At 41.1% G+C, this 15,681-nt stretch overlaps 1 protein-coding gene across 1 annotated transcript in view; it reads right to left on the reverse strand.

Moving 5' to 3' along the window:
- Positions 1–14,431, reverse strand: part of ASB9 (ankyrin repeat and SOCS box containing 9) — a 31,060-nt gene extending 16,629 nt beyond the window's left edge. Inside the window, exons 1-2 of the mRNA XM_063084488.1 lie at positions 14,335–14,431; positions 4,182–4,261 (exon numbers count right to left, since the gene is read on the reverse strand). Of these exons, the coding sequence (XP_062940558.1) occupies positions 4,182–4,261; positions 14,335–14,431 (177 nt within the window). The remainder of the gene's footprint in view (positions 1–4,181; positions 4,262–14,334) is intronic.
- Between the last annotated feature and the right edge of the window lie 1,250 nt (positions 14,432–15,681).

Here is a 15,681-nt window from a genome sequence, read left to right on the forward strand (position 1 = left end):
GGGGGGACATTCAAACCACAGCACTGTATAACCACTATACATGTAAAGAAAAAGAACACTGCCAGAAGTCTGCATATGCCCCATCCAAATTACCACCTGCCTGACTTCTAAATGGGAGATTGATTTCCTCTGGTTCTGAACATTATATTAATTGAACTACATTATATTAATTGAAGTATGTATTTGTGTCTGTGTGCTCAACTCCTTTTATTCAACATTTTGTTTGTCAGATTTATTCATTCACCCATTTTCATTGCTGTCTAGAGTTTCATTTAATAATATATTTACACATTTTGCTTTTGATGGACATTTGGATTGTGTTCAAGGTTCTTTTTTTCTTGCCGTTATGAATAAGACTGCTATAAATATACTTGTACCTGTCTTTTGATGAATACATGTACACATATCTATTGCATATAAACCTAGGAATGGAACTGCTGAGTTATAGGGTAGAGATATTTAGCTTTAGTACGTGCAGTGGATTGAATTATGTCTCCCCCAAACTCACTGAAGCTTGAATTGTGTCCCTCAAGTTTTATATATTAGAAACTCCGTCCCCACTGTGACTGTTGAGAGGGTGGGAAATCCTATTCTGGTAATTGAAAGATGGAGCCTTAAAGAGGTGATTAGATTGCAGGACCATGCTGTAGTGAATGGATTAATAATGGTGGTCAGGGGTCTGGCTCCGAGGGCTTTAAAAGAAGAGTGAGGAACATATGTCTCTGTCTCTCTGCTCTCTCTGCTTCCACCACCTTGCAATATAAGGCCCCTGGGTCACTGTCACCACCACCAAGGCCTTCACCAGCTGTGTTCCCTGGACTTTGGACTTCTAGCCTCCAAAACTGTAAGCAATAAATTTCGTTTTACTTATACATCACCCAGTTCCAGGTATTTTGTTAAAAGCAACAGAAATGGACTAATACAATATGTATTGTGCAGCAATTTCCCAAAGTGGTTTGTTCAAATTTACACTCTCACTAGCAATACATAAGAGCTACAATTTGCTCCAGATCCTTGCCAACACTCAGTATTATCAGTCTTTTCAAATTTAACCATTCTGGTGCAGAGAAGAGGTAACAGTATCTCATACTTGTGATGTGCATTACCCCAAATTACTAATTAGCACAGTTTGATATGTTATTGAACATTTGGATATCCCCTTTCATGAAGTGCCTCTTCAAGTGCATTTTTGGTGTCAATTCTTCACTCTCCTATGGTAGTGCAACATATTCACACCTTTTCCACAACCTCACAGTTGACAAAATATGCTTCCTTGATCCTCGACTTTGAACTTGGTCATGTGACTTGCTCTAACCAATGGGATGTTAGCAGATGGGACATAAGCAAATATCATAAGTATTCTTGCATGGTTAGGCTTGCTCTAGCCTTTTGCCATGAGAAGAAAATTCCTTAGGTAGCCAGTGGTACATGAAGGATGAGAGATATGTACGTAGCTTGGAGCCAAACTCAGCCTAACCCAGCTTAGATTATCTGACCCAAACACTTATTAGCAAGATATAATGGATATTGTATTATGCCACTGAGTTTTGGCATGGACTGATATAGGTAGGTATTAGAATGCTCATGTTATGAAGGCAAAAACTGAGGTACTAAGAAGATAATTCATCCAAATAACGTGACAAAAACAATTAACAGAGCAAAAAGACAACCTACACAATGGGAGAAAATATTTGCAAGCTATACATCCAACAAGGGATTAATATCCAGAATATACAAAAAACTCAAAAAACTTAACAGTAAGAAAACAAGTAACCCAATTAAAAAATGGGCAAAGGAGCTGAATAGACATTTCTCATATGAAGATATGCAAATGGCCAACAGACACATGAAAAAATGCTCAATATCACTCAGCATCAGGGAAATGCAAATCAAAACCACACTAAGATATCATGTCACCCCAGCCAGACTGGCTATTATAAAAAGACAGAGAATAACAAATGCTGGCAAGGATGTGGAGAAAGGGGAACACTTCTACACTGTTGGTGGGACTGCAAACTAGTGCAGCTGTTATGGAAAATAGCATGGAGTTTCCTCAAACAACTACAGATAGAACTACCATATGATCCAGCAATCCCACTGCTGGGTATACCCAAAGGAATGGAAATCATTATGTCAAAGGGATACTTGCTTTCCCATGTTCATTGCAGCTCTATTTACAATAGTCAAGAGTTGGAATCAACCTAAATGTCCATTGACAGATGACTGGATAAGGAAAATGTGGTATGTATACTCAGTGAAATACTACTCTGCCATAAAAAAGAATGAAATTCTGCCATTTGCAGCAACATGGATAAACACAGAGAAAATAATGTTAAGTGAAATAAGCCAGGCACAAAAGGAGAAACAGAAATACCATATGTCCTCACTCATAAGTGGGAGCTTAAATAAATAAATAGAATTAAAAAAGAAAGAAAGAAGGATACAACAATCACAATAATACGTTAAACTCTCAAAAAGAGAGAACAGAACTGTGGTTATCAGAGGTGGGAAAGGGGGAAGGGGAAGGGGATTTAGTGAGACATTTGTAAAGGACCACAAAAAATGATTACATTATGTAATGCTGAACATACTCATTATCTAATTATTCTAATTTGAGCACCACATGTTCACACAGGTATGGATATTCAATGCTATCCCCCACTATACGTACAATCAATTATGCTTCAATAAAAAATAAAATAAACAAATAAAGTCTATGGGTAATGAAAAAAAAGCTACAATGATCATTTTCACCCTATCAAAATAGGGTAAAATTCTCATTTTATCTGAGAAGCAGCCTAATTTCTTCTAGCTAGAGTTATGTGTTATCATCCATATTTATATTTATAATAGGCTGCTGCTACCAAAAACAGCTTAAGATAGGGGCTTAGGGTAGTATAAAATTTTTCTTTAGACACTGTTTCCTCGTAGGAGAATTTCTTCATCTAAACAGGTCCATTAAACTGGAATTTTTCTAAAAGCACATTTATTTTTACTAAACTCTACCTGAAATTTAGCATGTCCCTTAATTATGAAAGTAGACAACAAACCACATTAGTAATACACTATGTATGAATACCACCGATAGAAATCAGATTTTTTTATCCATTAAAATTGTTGCAGATAACTAAAATATCTCAAAATATACCCTCATCTTTCTTAGAAATTATGGTACTTATTAGAATCACCACTAGCTAGATCTTCTTATTTAATGAATTAATGTAAAGTAAAAGTCCATATATTATCATGTCACACATTTGTTTTAATAATTTGATAGCTCTCCTCTGTATTGTATTTTATGCATTTAAAACATTACTCTGAGAGGAGGTCCATAGACTTTGCCAGACAGCCAAAGGGGTCCATGGTAGAGAAAGGGCTAAGAGCGCCTAACTTAAAAGATCTACTTTCTGAACAAAAACATTATTAGGATTTTGAATGCTGACTTAAACTACTGTCTTAAAAGTGCCTTTGCTCAGGTTCCCAATAATTTCAAACCATAGAAACTCAAATCAATATGTACTTGAAATTACACCTAAGGAGCAGAGAAACTAAAATCAAACTGTTCAGAGCCACTGTCAACTGGGGATTTAACAGAACTCAAAATGCCTCTGAAATTACAGGACTACATATTTAAAAAGGACATTTTCAAGCATTTATTTCACATCAGAGGTTTTCAACCTCAGCACTACTGACACTTTGGGCTGGATAATTTTTGATGTAAAGGGCTGTTCTGTGCGCTCTAAGGATGTTTAGCAGTATCCTTAATCTCTACCCACTAGATACCATTGTCACGCCCCCCAGTGTGACAACCAAAAATGGCTCCAGACATTGTCAAATGTTCCCTGAGGGGCAAAATTGCCCCTGTTGAGAACCACTGTTCCACATGATAGTTTTCAAGAACACAGACTATTGAATAAAGTGAAAGCAACTTGAATGCACTAACCTGGCAGCTACTCATTCAATAGATATCGAGTGTAGTACCTACTATGTGCCTAGAATTGAACCAAACTCTGGTATTATGCAACCTTCGAAAGAAAGAAATGGTTATATAGGACTGGATTCACCTCATTTTGCTCAAGAGGAAATTTATATCTTAATACCAGTCTATGATTTTTTTTCTCAGTGTGGTCCAGCAATAGGATGTGCTTAATATTTACCATTTTTTTTTTTCAAAAAGCTACCTGGCTGATGAGGTTCTTCAAAGAGAGCAGACGTCCATGAATCGCAGCTTCATGCACAGGAGACCAATCAGACACAACATCTGTATGGAAAGGGAGGGATGGGTTACATCTGCTATGCACTTAGACCCAGAGGCTCATCCTGCCCATCAGTAAGAGCCTAATAGGTACTGGATGGAGTCATTGGAGTCACTCCACCAAAATTCCCATCAAGACTTCAGCATTTCTCCCCTCTACTGATGTTTCTGGTGCACAGTTGAAATGTCTGGATACCTAGAAAAACAAAAACAACAACAAAAAACTACAGCCCGTGCCCAAACTGAAGAGGCGGGTTAGGATGACAGATAGATTACTGTACTTCCCATTCACACACGAGCTTCAAAGGCAAATGACCCATTTAGTTAGGTGAGAGCTTTGCTAATTACCAGAATTAGTGTGTTAAGCTGTGGTTCCCAGTCTAGTTTCCTGCATGAAATACAAACTTTGGCATCTCAGCAAACAGTGCCATATACTAATAGTAGTAATCATGTAATTACATACACCATTAGGTTTGGAATAAAATCTAAACAGAACCATATTTATAGATTACCCCTTGCTCCAATATTAAGTGCAAATTACAGTTCAGTCTGACCTTGAAACAGGAGCATTATTTACCCCCAAAGGCAGCATGCCAATGTGGTTAAGAGAATGTTCTGAATTCAGACCTTTTTGACCTCTTCTGAGCTGTGGGTCCCTGGATGGGCTTTGAGCCTCAGTTACCCTCTCTGTAAAGTGAGGACAGCATATACTTACTCATGGCTCAATAGTATTTGCTACTATTATTATCCTGCCCTAACACTAAACAGAGTCTTGATTACACTCCATAATCATTGCTATTTAAAATAGCAAATTTATTCTTCCACCATATACAAGGAATGCAAATTCATAGCAAAGAAGCCTGCAAACCCTATCCCAACACATTAAATGCTTTCCTCTCTCTTTATAATTGAGCACAGTTGTAACTGAATGAGGCATAGACCTGATTTTTTTCTCATTTCAAGCTGCATCTGATTTCCAGAACAAACAGAGGCAGGAAGTCAGAATGTGAAGAGACTTGCCTGAACTTGCTTCAGCCTGCTCTGCCTGCTTTGGTAAAGCACACTACATACAAACAAGGAGAATGGTCTGACACCAGTTATACCTTGCATGGGAGCTGATAGCTCCTAAAAGCTGAGAAGACCTGGAGAACCACGGCACTTGCTCCCTTGCAGACTAAAAGGCCATGAACAAGGAGGCAAGAACACTTTGAACCTAACATGTGTTGCTGCCACCTGCGGCCATCAATGGCCTGGAAAATCTGTCCCAGTGAGCAAATTACCATCCTTCCAGATGGATCCATTAAGTATTTGGTACATAAGAGGAGGCTGAATGAGCCCGCCTACACACTGCCCATCCAATGCCCTCCTTCTGGGTCACTAAAGTGTCTGAAGCAAGGCACCTTAAGCAAAATGGTTTTTCCTGCCTCCAAAACCTATGCTCAGTAGATACTCAGTGTCCTCACAGCATTCTCTGAGGTTTCTAATTCTCTCAGGAAAAATACCACTGTGTCTAGGGTTTGGAGACTAAAATCTAGACTGCACGTATGAAAAGATTTATCTCCAAATTAGAATGAAAAGGACAACTAATTCCATCCTACTGGTGCTGATAATGCAAAATACCACTCACATAAAATCTTCAGTGGAAACCAAGAGCCAAAAATTGAGGAAGGTTTTGAAAATCAGTTTTAAATAGACTTGCAAATGTTTCCTAATGGATCACCATGTGTATCGTGATTAATCCGTTTTTTTTTTTCTCCCGAGTGCTCAGCTGCTAAGAAATGTAACTGCCACACTCCTCAACCTTTCTTAAAGCCGCCTAAGATCACTAGAGTAGACATCCTAAACAGTCCAGGAAGGTAATTTGGTTCCTAAATTGTAACTGTTCAGATTTCATAAAAGTGATGCAACTATATCAGCAAGGGTAGGCAAAAATGGACTTTATTTTCTACTCGTTCAACAAAGAACCATTACTCCTTCTACTTAGGGCAAATAAAGAATTATGTACTTTTCCAAAAGAAAAACAAAGGCTACCTGAGGTTTTGCACCCCTGCAGAATGTAGTATTTACAAAGCAGAGACAGCCTGTGTTTTTGAGAAGTAGGCAGTGCTGTCCTGGTACACATAGAGGGGTGTTGACAATGTTGATACCTGTGCCTACCTGGCCGGTTAACAGCTTTATTGAGATATAGCTCACATACCATATGATTCACCCATTTAAAGTGTACAATTCAATGGTTTTGAGTATATTCACAGAGTTGTGCAGGCAACACCACAATAAATTTTAGAACATTTTCATCATCCCCAAAAGAAACCCCGTGCCCATTAGCAGTCAATCCACATTCCTACTTCCCCCAGCCCCTGGCAGCCACTGATCTACTTTCCATCTCTATAGATTTGCCTATTCCGGACATTACATATAAATAGAACCACACAATAGGTGGTCCTTTGTGACTAGCTTCTTTCACTTAGCATAATGTATCAAGGTTCATCCACATTGCAGCATGGATCAGTACTTCAGCCCTTTTCTCGGCCAAATAAAATCCTTTGTATGGAGAGACCAGATTTTACTTATTTTTTTATTTTATTTTATTTTATTTATTTTCTTATTTTAACTTCTCAATATACATTGTAGTTGATTTTCACGTCCCTCTACCCAATCCTCTTTTTCCCTCCCTCTCTGCCCTCCCCCCTACATCATGTCGGTTCATTTGTCTTAACAAGTTCAAAGAATTGTTGTGCTTGTTGTGTCTTCTCCCCCCCTTGTATTTGTTTGTATGTTTATTTATTTATTTATTTTTAGCTCCCACAAATAAGTGAGACCATGTGGTATTTCTCTTTCTGTACCTGACTAGTTTCACTTAATATAATTTTCTCTAAGCCCATCCATGCTGTTGAGAATGGCAGTATTTCATTCTGTTTTTACAGCAGAGTACCATTCCTTTGTGTAGATCTACCATATGACCCAGCTATTCCACTGCTGGGAATATTCCCAGAGGAATGGAAGTGACCATGCCAAAAACATGGGACCTGTACTCCCATGTTTATTGCAGCACTATTTACAATAGCCAAGAGTTGGAACAGCCCAAATGTCCATCATCAGATGAGTGGATAAGGAAACTGTGGTATATTTACACAATGGAATTCTACTCTGCTATGAAAAAGAATGAAATACTGCCTTTTGCAATAACATGGATGGGCTTAGAGAAAATTATATTAAGTGAAGTAAGTCAGGCACAGAAAGAGAAATACCACATGTTCTCACTTATTTGTGGGAGCTAAAAATAAATAAATAAATAAACACACAAACAAATAAAGGGTGGGGAGGGGGAGAAGACACAACAAGCACAATTCCTTGAACTTGTTAAGACGAGTGAACAGATATGATGTGGTGGGGAGGGGAGAAAGGGAGGGGGAAGAGGAATGGGTAAAGGGGCATGAAAATCAACTACAATGTATGTTTAGAAGTTAAAATTAAAAAAAAAAAAGACTTTCTACAAGTTAGGTATAGATGGAAAGTATCTCAACACAATTAAAGCCATATATGATAAGCCCACTGCCAATATCATCCTGAATGGATAAAAGCTTAAAGCTTTTCCTTTAAGAACAGGAACTGGACAAGGATTCCCACTCTCACCACTCCTATTCAGCACAGTATTGGAAGTACTAGCCAGAGCAATCAGAGAAGAGAAGGAAATAAAGGGCATCCAGATTGGAAAAGATGAAGTCAAACTGTCCCTGTTTGTGGATGATATGATCCTATATACTGAAGGGTATACAAAAACTCTTATATACAAAAAAACTGTTAGAGTTGATAAATGATTTCAGCAAGGTTGCAGGATACCAAATCAACACGTGAAAATCAGCAGCATTTCTATACTCCAACACTGAACATGCAGAAAAAGAAATCAAGAAAGCTAGCCCGTTTACAACAGCCACGAAAAAAATAAAATACTTAGGAATAATTTTAACCAAGGATGCGAAAAGTCTCTACGAAGAGAACTACAAACCACTGTTGAGAGAGATTAAAGAGGACACAAGGAGATGGAAAGATATCCCATGCTCTTGGATCAGAAGAATTAACATTGTAAAAATGTCCATATTACCCCAAATGATCTGCAGATTCAAGGCAATCCCCATCAAAATTCCAATGACATTTTTCTCAGAAATAGAAAAAACTGTCCAGACATTTACATGGAATAACAGATTTTACTTATTCATTCATCAGTTGATGGAAATTTGTGTTATTTCCACTTCTTGGCTATTATTAATAATGCTGCTACAGACATTCATATACACATTTTTGAGTGAATGTATGTTTTCAATTCTCTCGTGTATGCAGCTAAGAGCAGAATTGCTGTATGATATAGTAACACAATGTCTAGCTCTTTGAGACTATTTTCCAAAGTGGCTGCACACTTTATATCCCTATCAGCAACGTATGAGGCTTTCCCATCTAACTTAAAGTCATTTTGGTCTAGGGTTTGTTAAGCCTCTCACAGTGTGCCTATACTCCTGCCCAGGGGAAAAACATGGGTCCTTGTAAAGCCAAAATTAATCTCAAATTTATACAAGGACTTTAGCCTCAGCAGGTCTCAGAACAATTGAGTGACTATGTAAAATCTTAAAATAGTGACAACAGATAGGTTGACATTTTTCTAACATTCAGAGAGCATGGATTTGTGTGTGTGTGTGTGTGCGTGCATTTTTATATACATACATACAGCTTAAAACACACCATAATTTGAAACATGGATTAGTCCACACACACTCTCTTTTGCTCTGGAAAACACTGAAGAGATAGCTAAGACATGCACCTTGTGAAGCCCAAATGAGGGTCTGCCTAGAAGGACGTGGGAAATGCTTCTCCAGGGTTTTCCAGAGCCCACACCCGAGGAGGCAATGAGCTACAGGCTCAACACATGCCCAAGTAAGCCCAGAAGCAGTTTCACCTGCCTTCCTGATAACTAACAGCTACAAAGAGCAGAATAAGCAGGAAAGGGTACCTATTTTCCTGCCAAAACATGGATGATGCTTATAGTAGGAGAGTATCTGATGGATGAAGAGGAGACTCATGGTCACAGTACCCTTTTCCATTGACCTCACCAAAGTCTTTGAAATTCAAGGGTCATTCTCTGCATATAACACCATTATTCAATCCCTTGGCATATATTAAGGATTTTTTTCCTAGCATTTGTTCAGTCATGGTATATTGGTTTTGCTGCCAAAAAATAGATGCCAAATGAGGTCACTGTCAATACCATGGATCCAGTAGTGCAGCTGATTGTTAAAATGGGACAGAAAACTCTTATGACAAAACCACTCCACAAGTCTTCCAATTAGTGTCATTAAACTTACCTTTCTTTTAAATTGTGTCTCTATCAAAACTGCAGCACATTAAGAAGGCTGCCGTTTCATTTTTATTGCAATTTCTGGAATTTTCTTTTTAATTTCCATTATTTCAGAAGAGATTTAAAATGCAGCAATTGGTACATTTCAGAAAGCACTATTAAGGAAGCTTTGAGAGCCCCAGTGAAAGCTAGGCAGTAGCAAAAAAGTATCCATCCTGGGAAACATTTTGCAAAGTCAAGGGTAGAAAAGAGATGCTGGGTTGCTCCAAGGGAACTGGAGAATTTGCAAGAAACGGGAGTTCTGCATGAACCAGCACTGAGAGGATCTGGGTGCTGTGTTTACAATTTTAATGGACCTTGGTTTGATTCCAGAACAAACAAAAAGAGGAGAAACAGAAACAGAGGGTCAGTCAGAAAGAGGCAAACAGAAAGGCCCACTGAGGCAACTCTTGGGCAGGTCAGTCTGTCCACTGTAATTCTCCAGTTCCATCATCCAGGGCCCCCGCTCCCCCCTCCCCCAGGCTGCCTTCTCCATGGGGACCTCACGTTATCACCCATTCTGTCTGAACAGGCAGGTTTCCCCCAGAAAATTCGCCCCTGCCAAGGGGCCCTAATATCTAAAAATCCACCATAAGACAATGAGATCGTTTTCTTTCAGTGCCTCCTCTTGCCTGTCTTCTGTTTAAATGTGAATACGCTCCACAGAGTGGGCTCAATTTTGTGAAGAAGGAAATATCTCTAGAGGTGTGAGTCTGCAGGCAAAAACCCAAAGGACAGATGCCAAAAATTGCAGCAGTGGTTACCTGCTTGCTGGGATTATGGATGGTGAGTTTATTCTTCAGTGTATTTTTGAAAGTCTCTATGAGTAGGTATGAATTCGTTTCCTAGGGCTGCCATAACAAAGTACCACAAACTGGGTGGAGAGCAGAATAAGCAGGAAAGGGTATCTTTAAACAACAGAAATGTATTGTCTTACAGTTCTGGAGGCCGGAACTGATAGAAGTCTGAGACCAAGGTGTCGGCAAGGCCATGCTCTCTCCAGAGGATCTAGGGAAGAACGTCCCTTGCCTATTCCAGCATCTATCTGGCAGTGGCCATCAATCCTTGGTGCTCCTTGACTTGTAGACGCTTCACTCCAACCTCTGCCGTTGTCATCACATAGCATTCTCCCTGTGTGTCTCTGCTCCTTTCCTTATAAGAACATCACTCATGTTGGATTAAGGTCCATCCTAGTCTAGTTATGACCTCATCTGAACTAATTACATCCACAATGACCCTTTTTCCAAATAAGGTCACATTCTGAGGTATAGTGGGTTGGAATTGCAACATATCTCTTTGAGGGACACAATTAAACTCATACCAAGGGTACTTTCAGAACAAAAGATATTCTTTCCCTGCTCCTGAGGCAGGAGAGTCAAGCACTCAAACCTCTAGAAAGAGTCGGTTGCCCATCTTCACATATTGCCCTCTCTCCCTCCGGAGAAGAGGGCAGAGAAAAGCCTGCACGTGGGGGTAGGAGCAGCAAAGCTTCCCAAGGTGAACCATGCCAGGGCCCTATTTTCCCTCTGACCTGGCCTTGTGCCAGGGGACGTGCTTCACCTAGCTGAGTTTCTCAACAAGGCCATTTGGAAACAGCGTTCTGAGCGTTCCACATTCCACACTTCACGAAGGTCAAGACTTCAGAAGCATAAGCAAATGCAACCAGCAATAACAGGCTTTGGCCAAGGGGCAGGACTGGTGCAAAACAGGGAGAGAATGACTCCACTTGGGTAGCTATGGATCAAATGTGTCCCCCAGAAGTTCATGTGTTGGAAACTTGATCGCCACTGTAACAGTGTTAAGAGGGTGGGAAGTCCCCTTATGGTATTTGAAAGGTGGGATTTTTGAGAGGTGATTGGATCATGAGAATGATGGAATGGATTAATCCATTCATGAAGTAATCAGTTATCATGAGCATGGCTGTGATGGCTTTATAAGGAGAGCGAGTGAGCAGGTTAGCTCTCTTGCTCATGCCATTTTCTCACCACGTGACACCCTGCATTGCTGTAGAGAGTCACCACCAGTACGGTCCCTACCAGGTGTGCCCCATGGCCTGTAGACTTCCCAGTCTCCAAAACTGTAATAAATAAATTCCATTTCTTTGTAAATTACCCAATTTCAGGTATTCTGTTATAAACAACAGAAAACGTATTAGTACAGGTAGGGAGAGGGACAAAATCTAGGAGGGCTTCATGGGGGCAGTGGCTCAGCTGGCTGTGGAAGGTGAACAGGAGTTTGCCAGTCAGATTCAGAGAAGCAGGAGGTAGGAGAGCAGAGGTGTTCAGAAATCTACCCTTGTGACTTCTACTTCTTTGAAAGCTTGTCTTCCTTTACTCCCTGTGGAAAACATTTGGAGTTTCTTCCTGCTCCTCTGTCCAACTCACTGGTCCTACATCCCCAACTGGAGGCCTGTTCCAGGGCTGTATCCTTAGCTCTCAGCTCTTGGCCATCAGACAATTTTTCCTTTCCCTGGGTTTCAAACACAACCCCTCTGTCGAACATTCGGAGGTGTCCGACTCCTAACCTGCATTCGTTTCCAAGCTTTAGTACCATGTCATCATGCTACTCACTGGGCGTCATCATTGGCACTTCCGTGTCCAATATAGGAATCCGCATCCTTCCTTCCTCACTCTGCTGCCAAGTCAACTTTCCTCTTATCTAGCACTCTTATCTGACACTAATTTAGGCTTGAAAACTTTACAGTTTGGGCTGCCTTCTCCCCTTTAGCCCCAATATTTAATCAAGCGGCATAGCCTGATTTTTCTTTCCTTTGAAATTATCACCCATTCTCTGTCGTCTTAAAGTTCGATCCAAATGTAAGCTTCATGCTTGGATCAGTGCAGTGCTTCTCAAAGTGTGGTCCCTGACCAGCACCATCAGCATCACCTGGGAGCTTATTACGAATGCAGATTCCCAGGCCTCACCCCAGACCTCCCACTTCATCAGAAGCTGCATCTCCAGGTGATGTTGAGACACATGAGAGTTTGAGAAACAGTGGATTAGTGTAACAATCTCGCATTCTAATCCTGACTTTGGCTACCAGATTAACTTACTTACAACCTTCATTATTGCCAGGTCTCTGCTCCAGAACCATCAATGGCTCCCAATTCCCTGCCTCATGAAGACTAAATTCCTCCACCTGGTTTTTAAAGCTTCATCGTCTGCTTCATCACTCCAAACTTGTTCTCACCAGACTCCCTACAATACTCCTCCTCATTCTAGAATGTTCACTTTTAAGTACCTTTGAATATAACTTTTGAATATACCTTTGACTATAACCCTTGCCCAAGCCCACCTATTTATCCTGCCCCAACTAGTGATGGATTAGGACCTTTAGAAATCCTGAACAGTGAAAAGTGGCTGGTGCCTCTCTCATGTGGAAACAAAAATCAACTTAATACTCAACTGTAAAATAACCTTGTGGAACTCAATGAAATGACTGATTTTTCCCCATAATGACTGGTTTGCTGCTTTAAAAATGTACTTATCGGGTTGGCCCCATGGCTCACTCGGGAGAGCGCAGCGCTGGGAGCGCTGAGGCTGCGGGTTCGGATCCTATTTAGGGATGGCCGGTGCGTGATGTAGACGACACCGTGCCAAGGGTCGCAATCCCCTTACCGCTCAAAAAAAAAAAAAAATGTTTTTATCAAATTCTTTTTAAAAAGTGATTTTTGGTGCCACTCTGCTTTCCTAGTGCTCCAAATTTGTGGTCAGTATACGAGAGGTCTTCAAAAAGTTCGTGGAAAGATTCATATTATCTTTTAATTCTGTGTTTCCGTGAACTTTTTGAAGTACTTTCATATTCACTGATTAATCCAGTTTTGCCTTTGTGGATCCTACTCACCATTGGGTGCTCTGCTCATTTTATGAGCAAAATTGGATAAATGAATGAATGAATGAACAGGCTTGTCTGCTCAGTCAGAGGGAAGGCATTCTGCATTTTGTTTCTTCTGTTTTTCCCCTTTTCAGCATCTGTACAGAAGATTAATAAGTCCTAGTTGACCTCAGGGTCTCTGTTTATTGCCCCTCTGATGGACAGATGTTGTGGTCAGCCTGTCAGGATGCTGAATATAATCACCTCTCAGTGAATGTCTAGACCCATTTTTCAGAATCCTTTCAGCCAGCAGGCACCTGCTCGATGCTCGAAAGAGTGTGACAGTGCCCGTATGCGTGAGACTCCATACATTAGCAAAGGTGACCTGACAGGTGAGAGTTATACCTATAAGACGCTTCTCCAAAGTTTAAAGTCTCCTTTAAAAATGAATCAATCAGTGCTCAATGTTTGAACCTCATTTATCAACTCAGCCCCTATATGCCAAATACCTAAGAACTTTTAATTTAAAAAAAAAAGTTTTAGCAATTAAAAAATTTCCTATTTATAAGTAACTTTTAAACCTTCGATTTAATAAATAATGCATTTGACCCACAAAGAATGATACCTTGAAGCTGAAGTTTTTCCTGGAGAATGATCTGTGACAACTGAATTTTTATCATGTCTAGGACGTGTATGTACACATTTGTAAACAACTGTGTAAAGGATATATACCGGTGAGCCACGGACATCTGTCCAGTAACCGCCCATGGACACACCCCAGGGGGAGCCACTGAAATGGCCCATCCCTCTTCTCTCTTCTCTCCTAAGCACGTTAGCCAACCTCCCCAGAGCTCTGACTCCACAGCCCCTACGACTCACCCCCCATCAATGAGTTTGAAAGGAGCCTGGTATCAGGAGAGTCTCCTGGCCCCGGGGGCTTGCGGCTGTTCCTGCCCCCTCCTCGTTCGCCGTCCATGGTGCTCTCCTGGGCCAACAAGCTCCGTGTTCCAATTCAGTTGCTCAGCAAAGTCCAAACTCCACGCTCCCCCCAACCCCCCGCTCCTGGGAAATTCCAGTTCTGTGACTGGCTGAGCTGCGCACGGTCCTGGTCAGACGGTCTGCAGCAGAGAACAGTACGGGCAGGGTAACGTGAGTACTACCTGTGGGCAGACGGGCGCGCGCGCGGACACACACACACACACTCACTCCACCTAGCTCACTGGAAGCTGGTCAAAGCACACAACAGCCCCCCAGCCCCAAGTCTGCTGGTCACACACACACACACACACACACACACACACACACACACACACACACTCACTCCACCTAGCTCACTGGAAGCTGGTCAAAGCACACAACAGCTCCCCAGCCCCAAGTCTGCAAAGTTGGTCAAAGCACACAACAGCCCCCCAGCCCCAAGTCTGCTGGTCACACACACACACACACACACACACACACACACTCACTCCACCTAGCTCACTGGAAGCTGGTCAAAGCACACAACAGCTCCCCAGCCGCAAGTCTGCAAAGTTGCTGATGTCACGTCCTTTCCAAAACTGAGACCAATCAGTGAAGAAGCCTTGGAGTTTATCAGGAGGGAAACTCACAGTTGGTAACTTGGAGAGCTAAGGCAGCAGGGTGGGGGCGAAGGAAGCAGCTCTCTCTATGCAACATTGTTCGCCCTGCTGAGATCCGTTTGCTGGTTGGGGGCTTCTGTTTGTTGAAACAAGCCCCAGCAGCCAGAGCTGAGAAAACTGGTTTTGCAGCAGCCCTGCAGAATTGCTTGCACAGTTACTTACACAGCATGACCTTACCACGTGTGGTTTCAATTTTGCTGGGAGCTGCTACGGGAAAAGGTGTCTGTATGTTACAAAAATGCACGTTTGGAAAGAGCTTCTATTTTCTTCCGTTCAGCTGCAGGACTTCATTAGATGTCCTACTTCACCCTTCCTCCATACATTTTACTTTAACTTTTAAGTAAACGATGAACAGTTGCAATTGGAAAAATGGATTGCTGGGTGGCATGGGGTGTGGAAGAGATCTATCTTTCAACGGGTTGGGTTTTTTTTAACTTAACTTAATTTTGTTGTTGTTGTTGTTCCTTTGATTACCAAATCGGGGTAATTAGCATATTTGTCATCACAAAACTTTATCATTTCTTTGTGATGAGAGCATTTGAGCTCCTCTCTTCTAGCCATTTTGAGAACATACAATAAATTATTGTTA

This window comes from Cynocephalus volans, chromosome X (assembly GCF_027409185.1).
Source record: "Cynocephalus volans isolate mCynVol1 chromosome X, mCynVol1.pri, whole genome shotgun sequence".
Classification (NCBI taxonomy): Eukaryota; Metazoa; Chordata; class Mammalia; order Dermoptera; family Cynocephalidae; genus Cynocephalus; species Cynocephalus volans.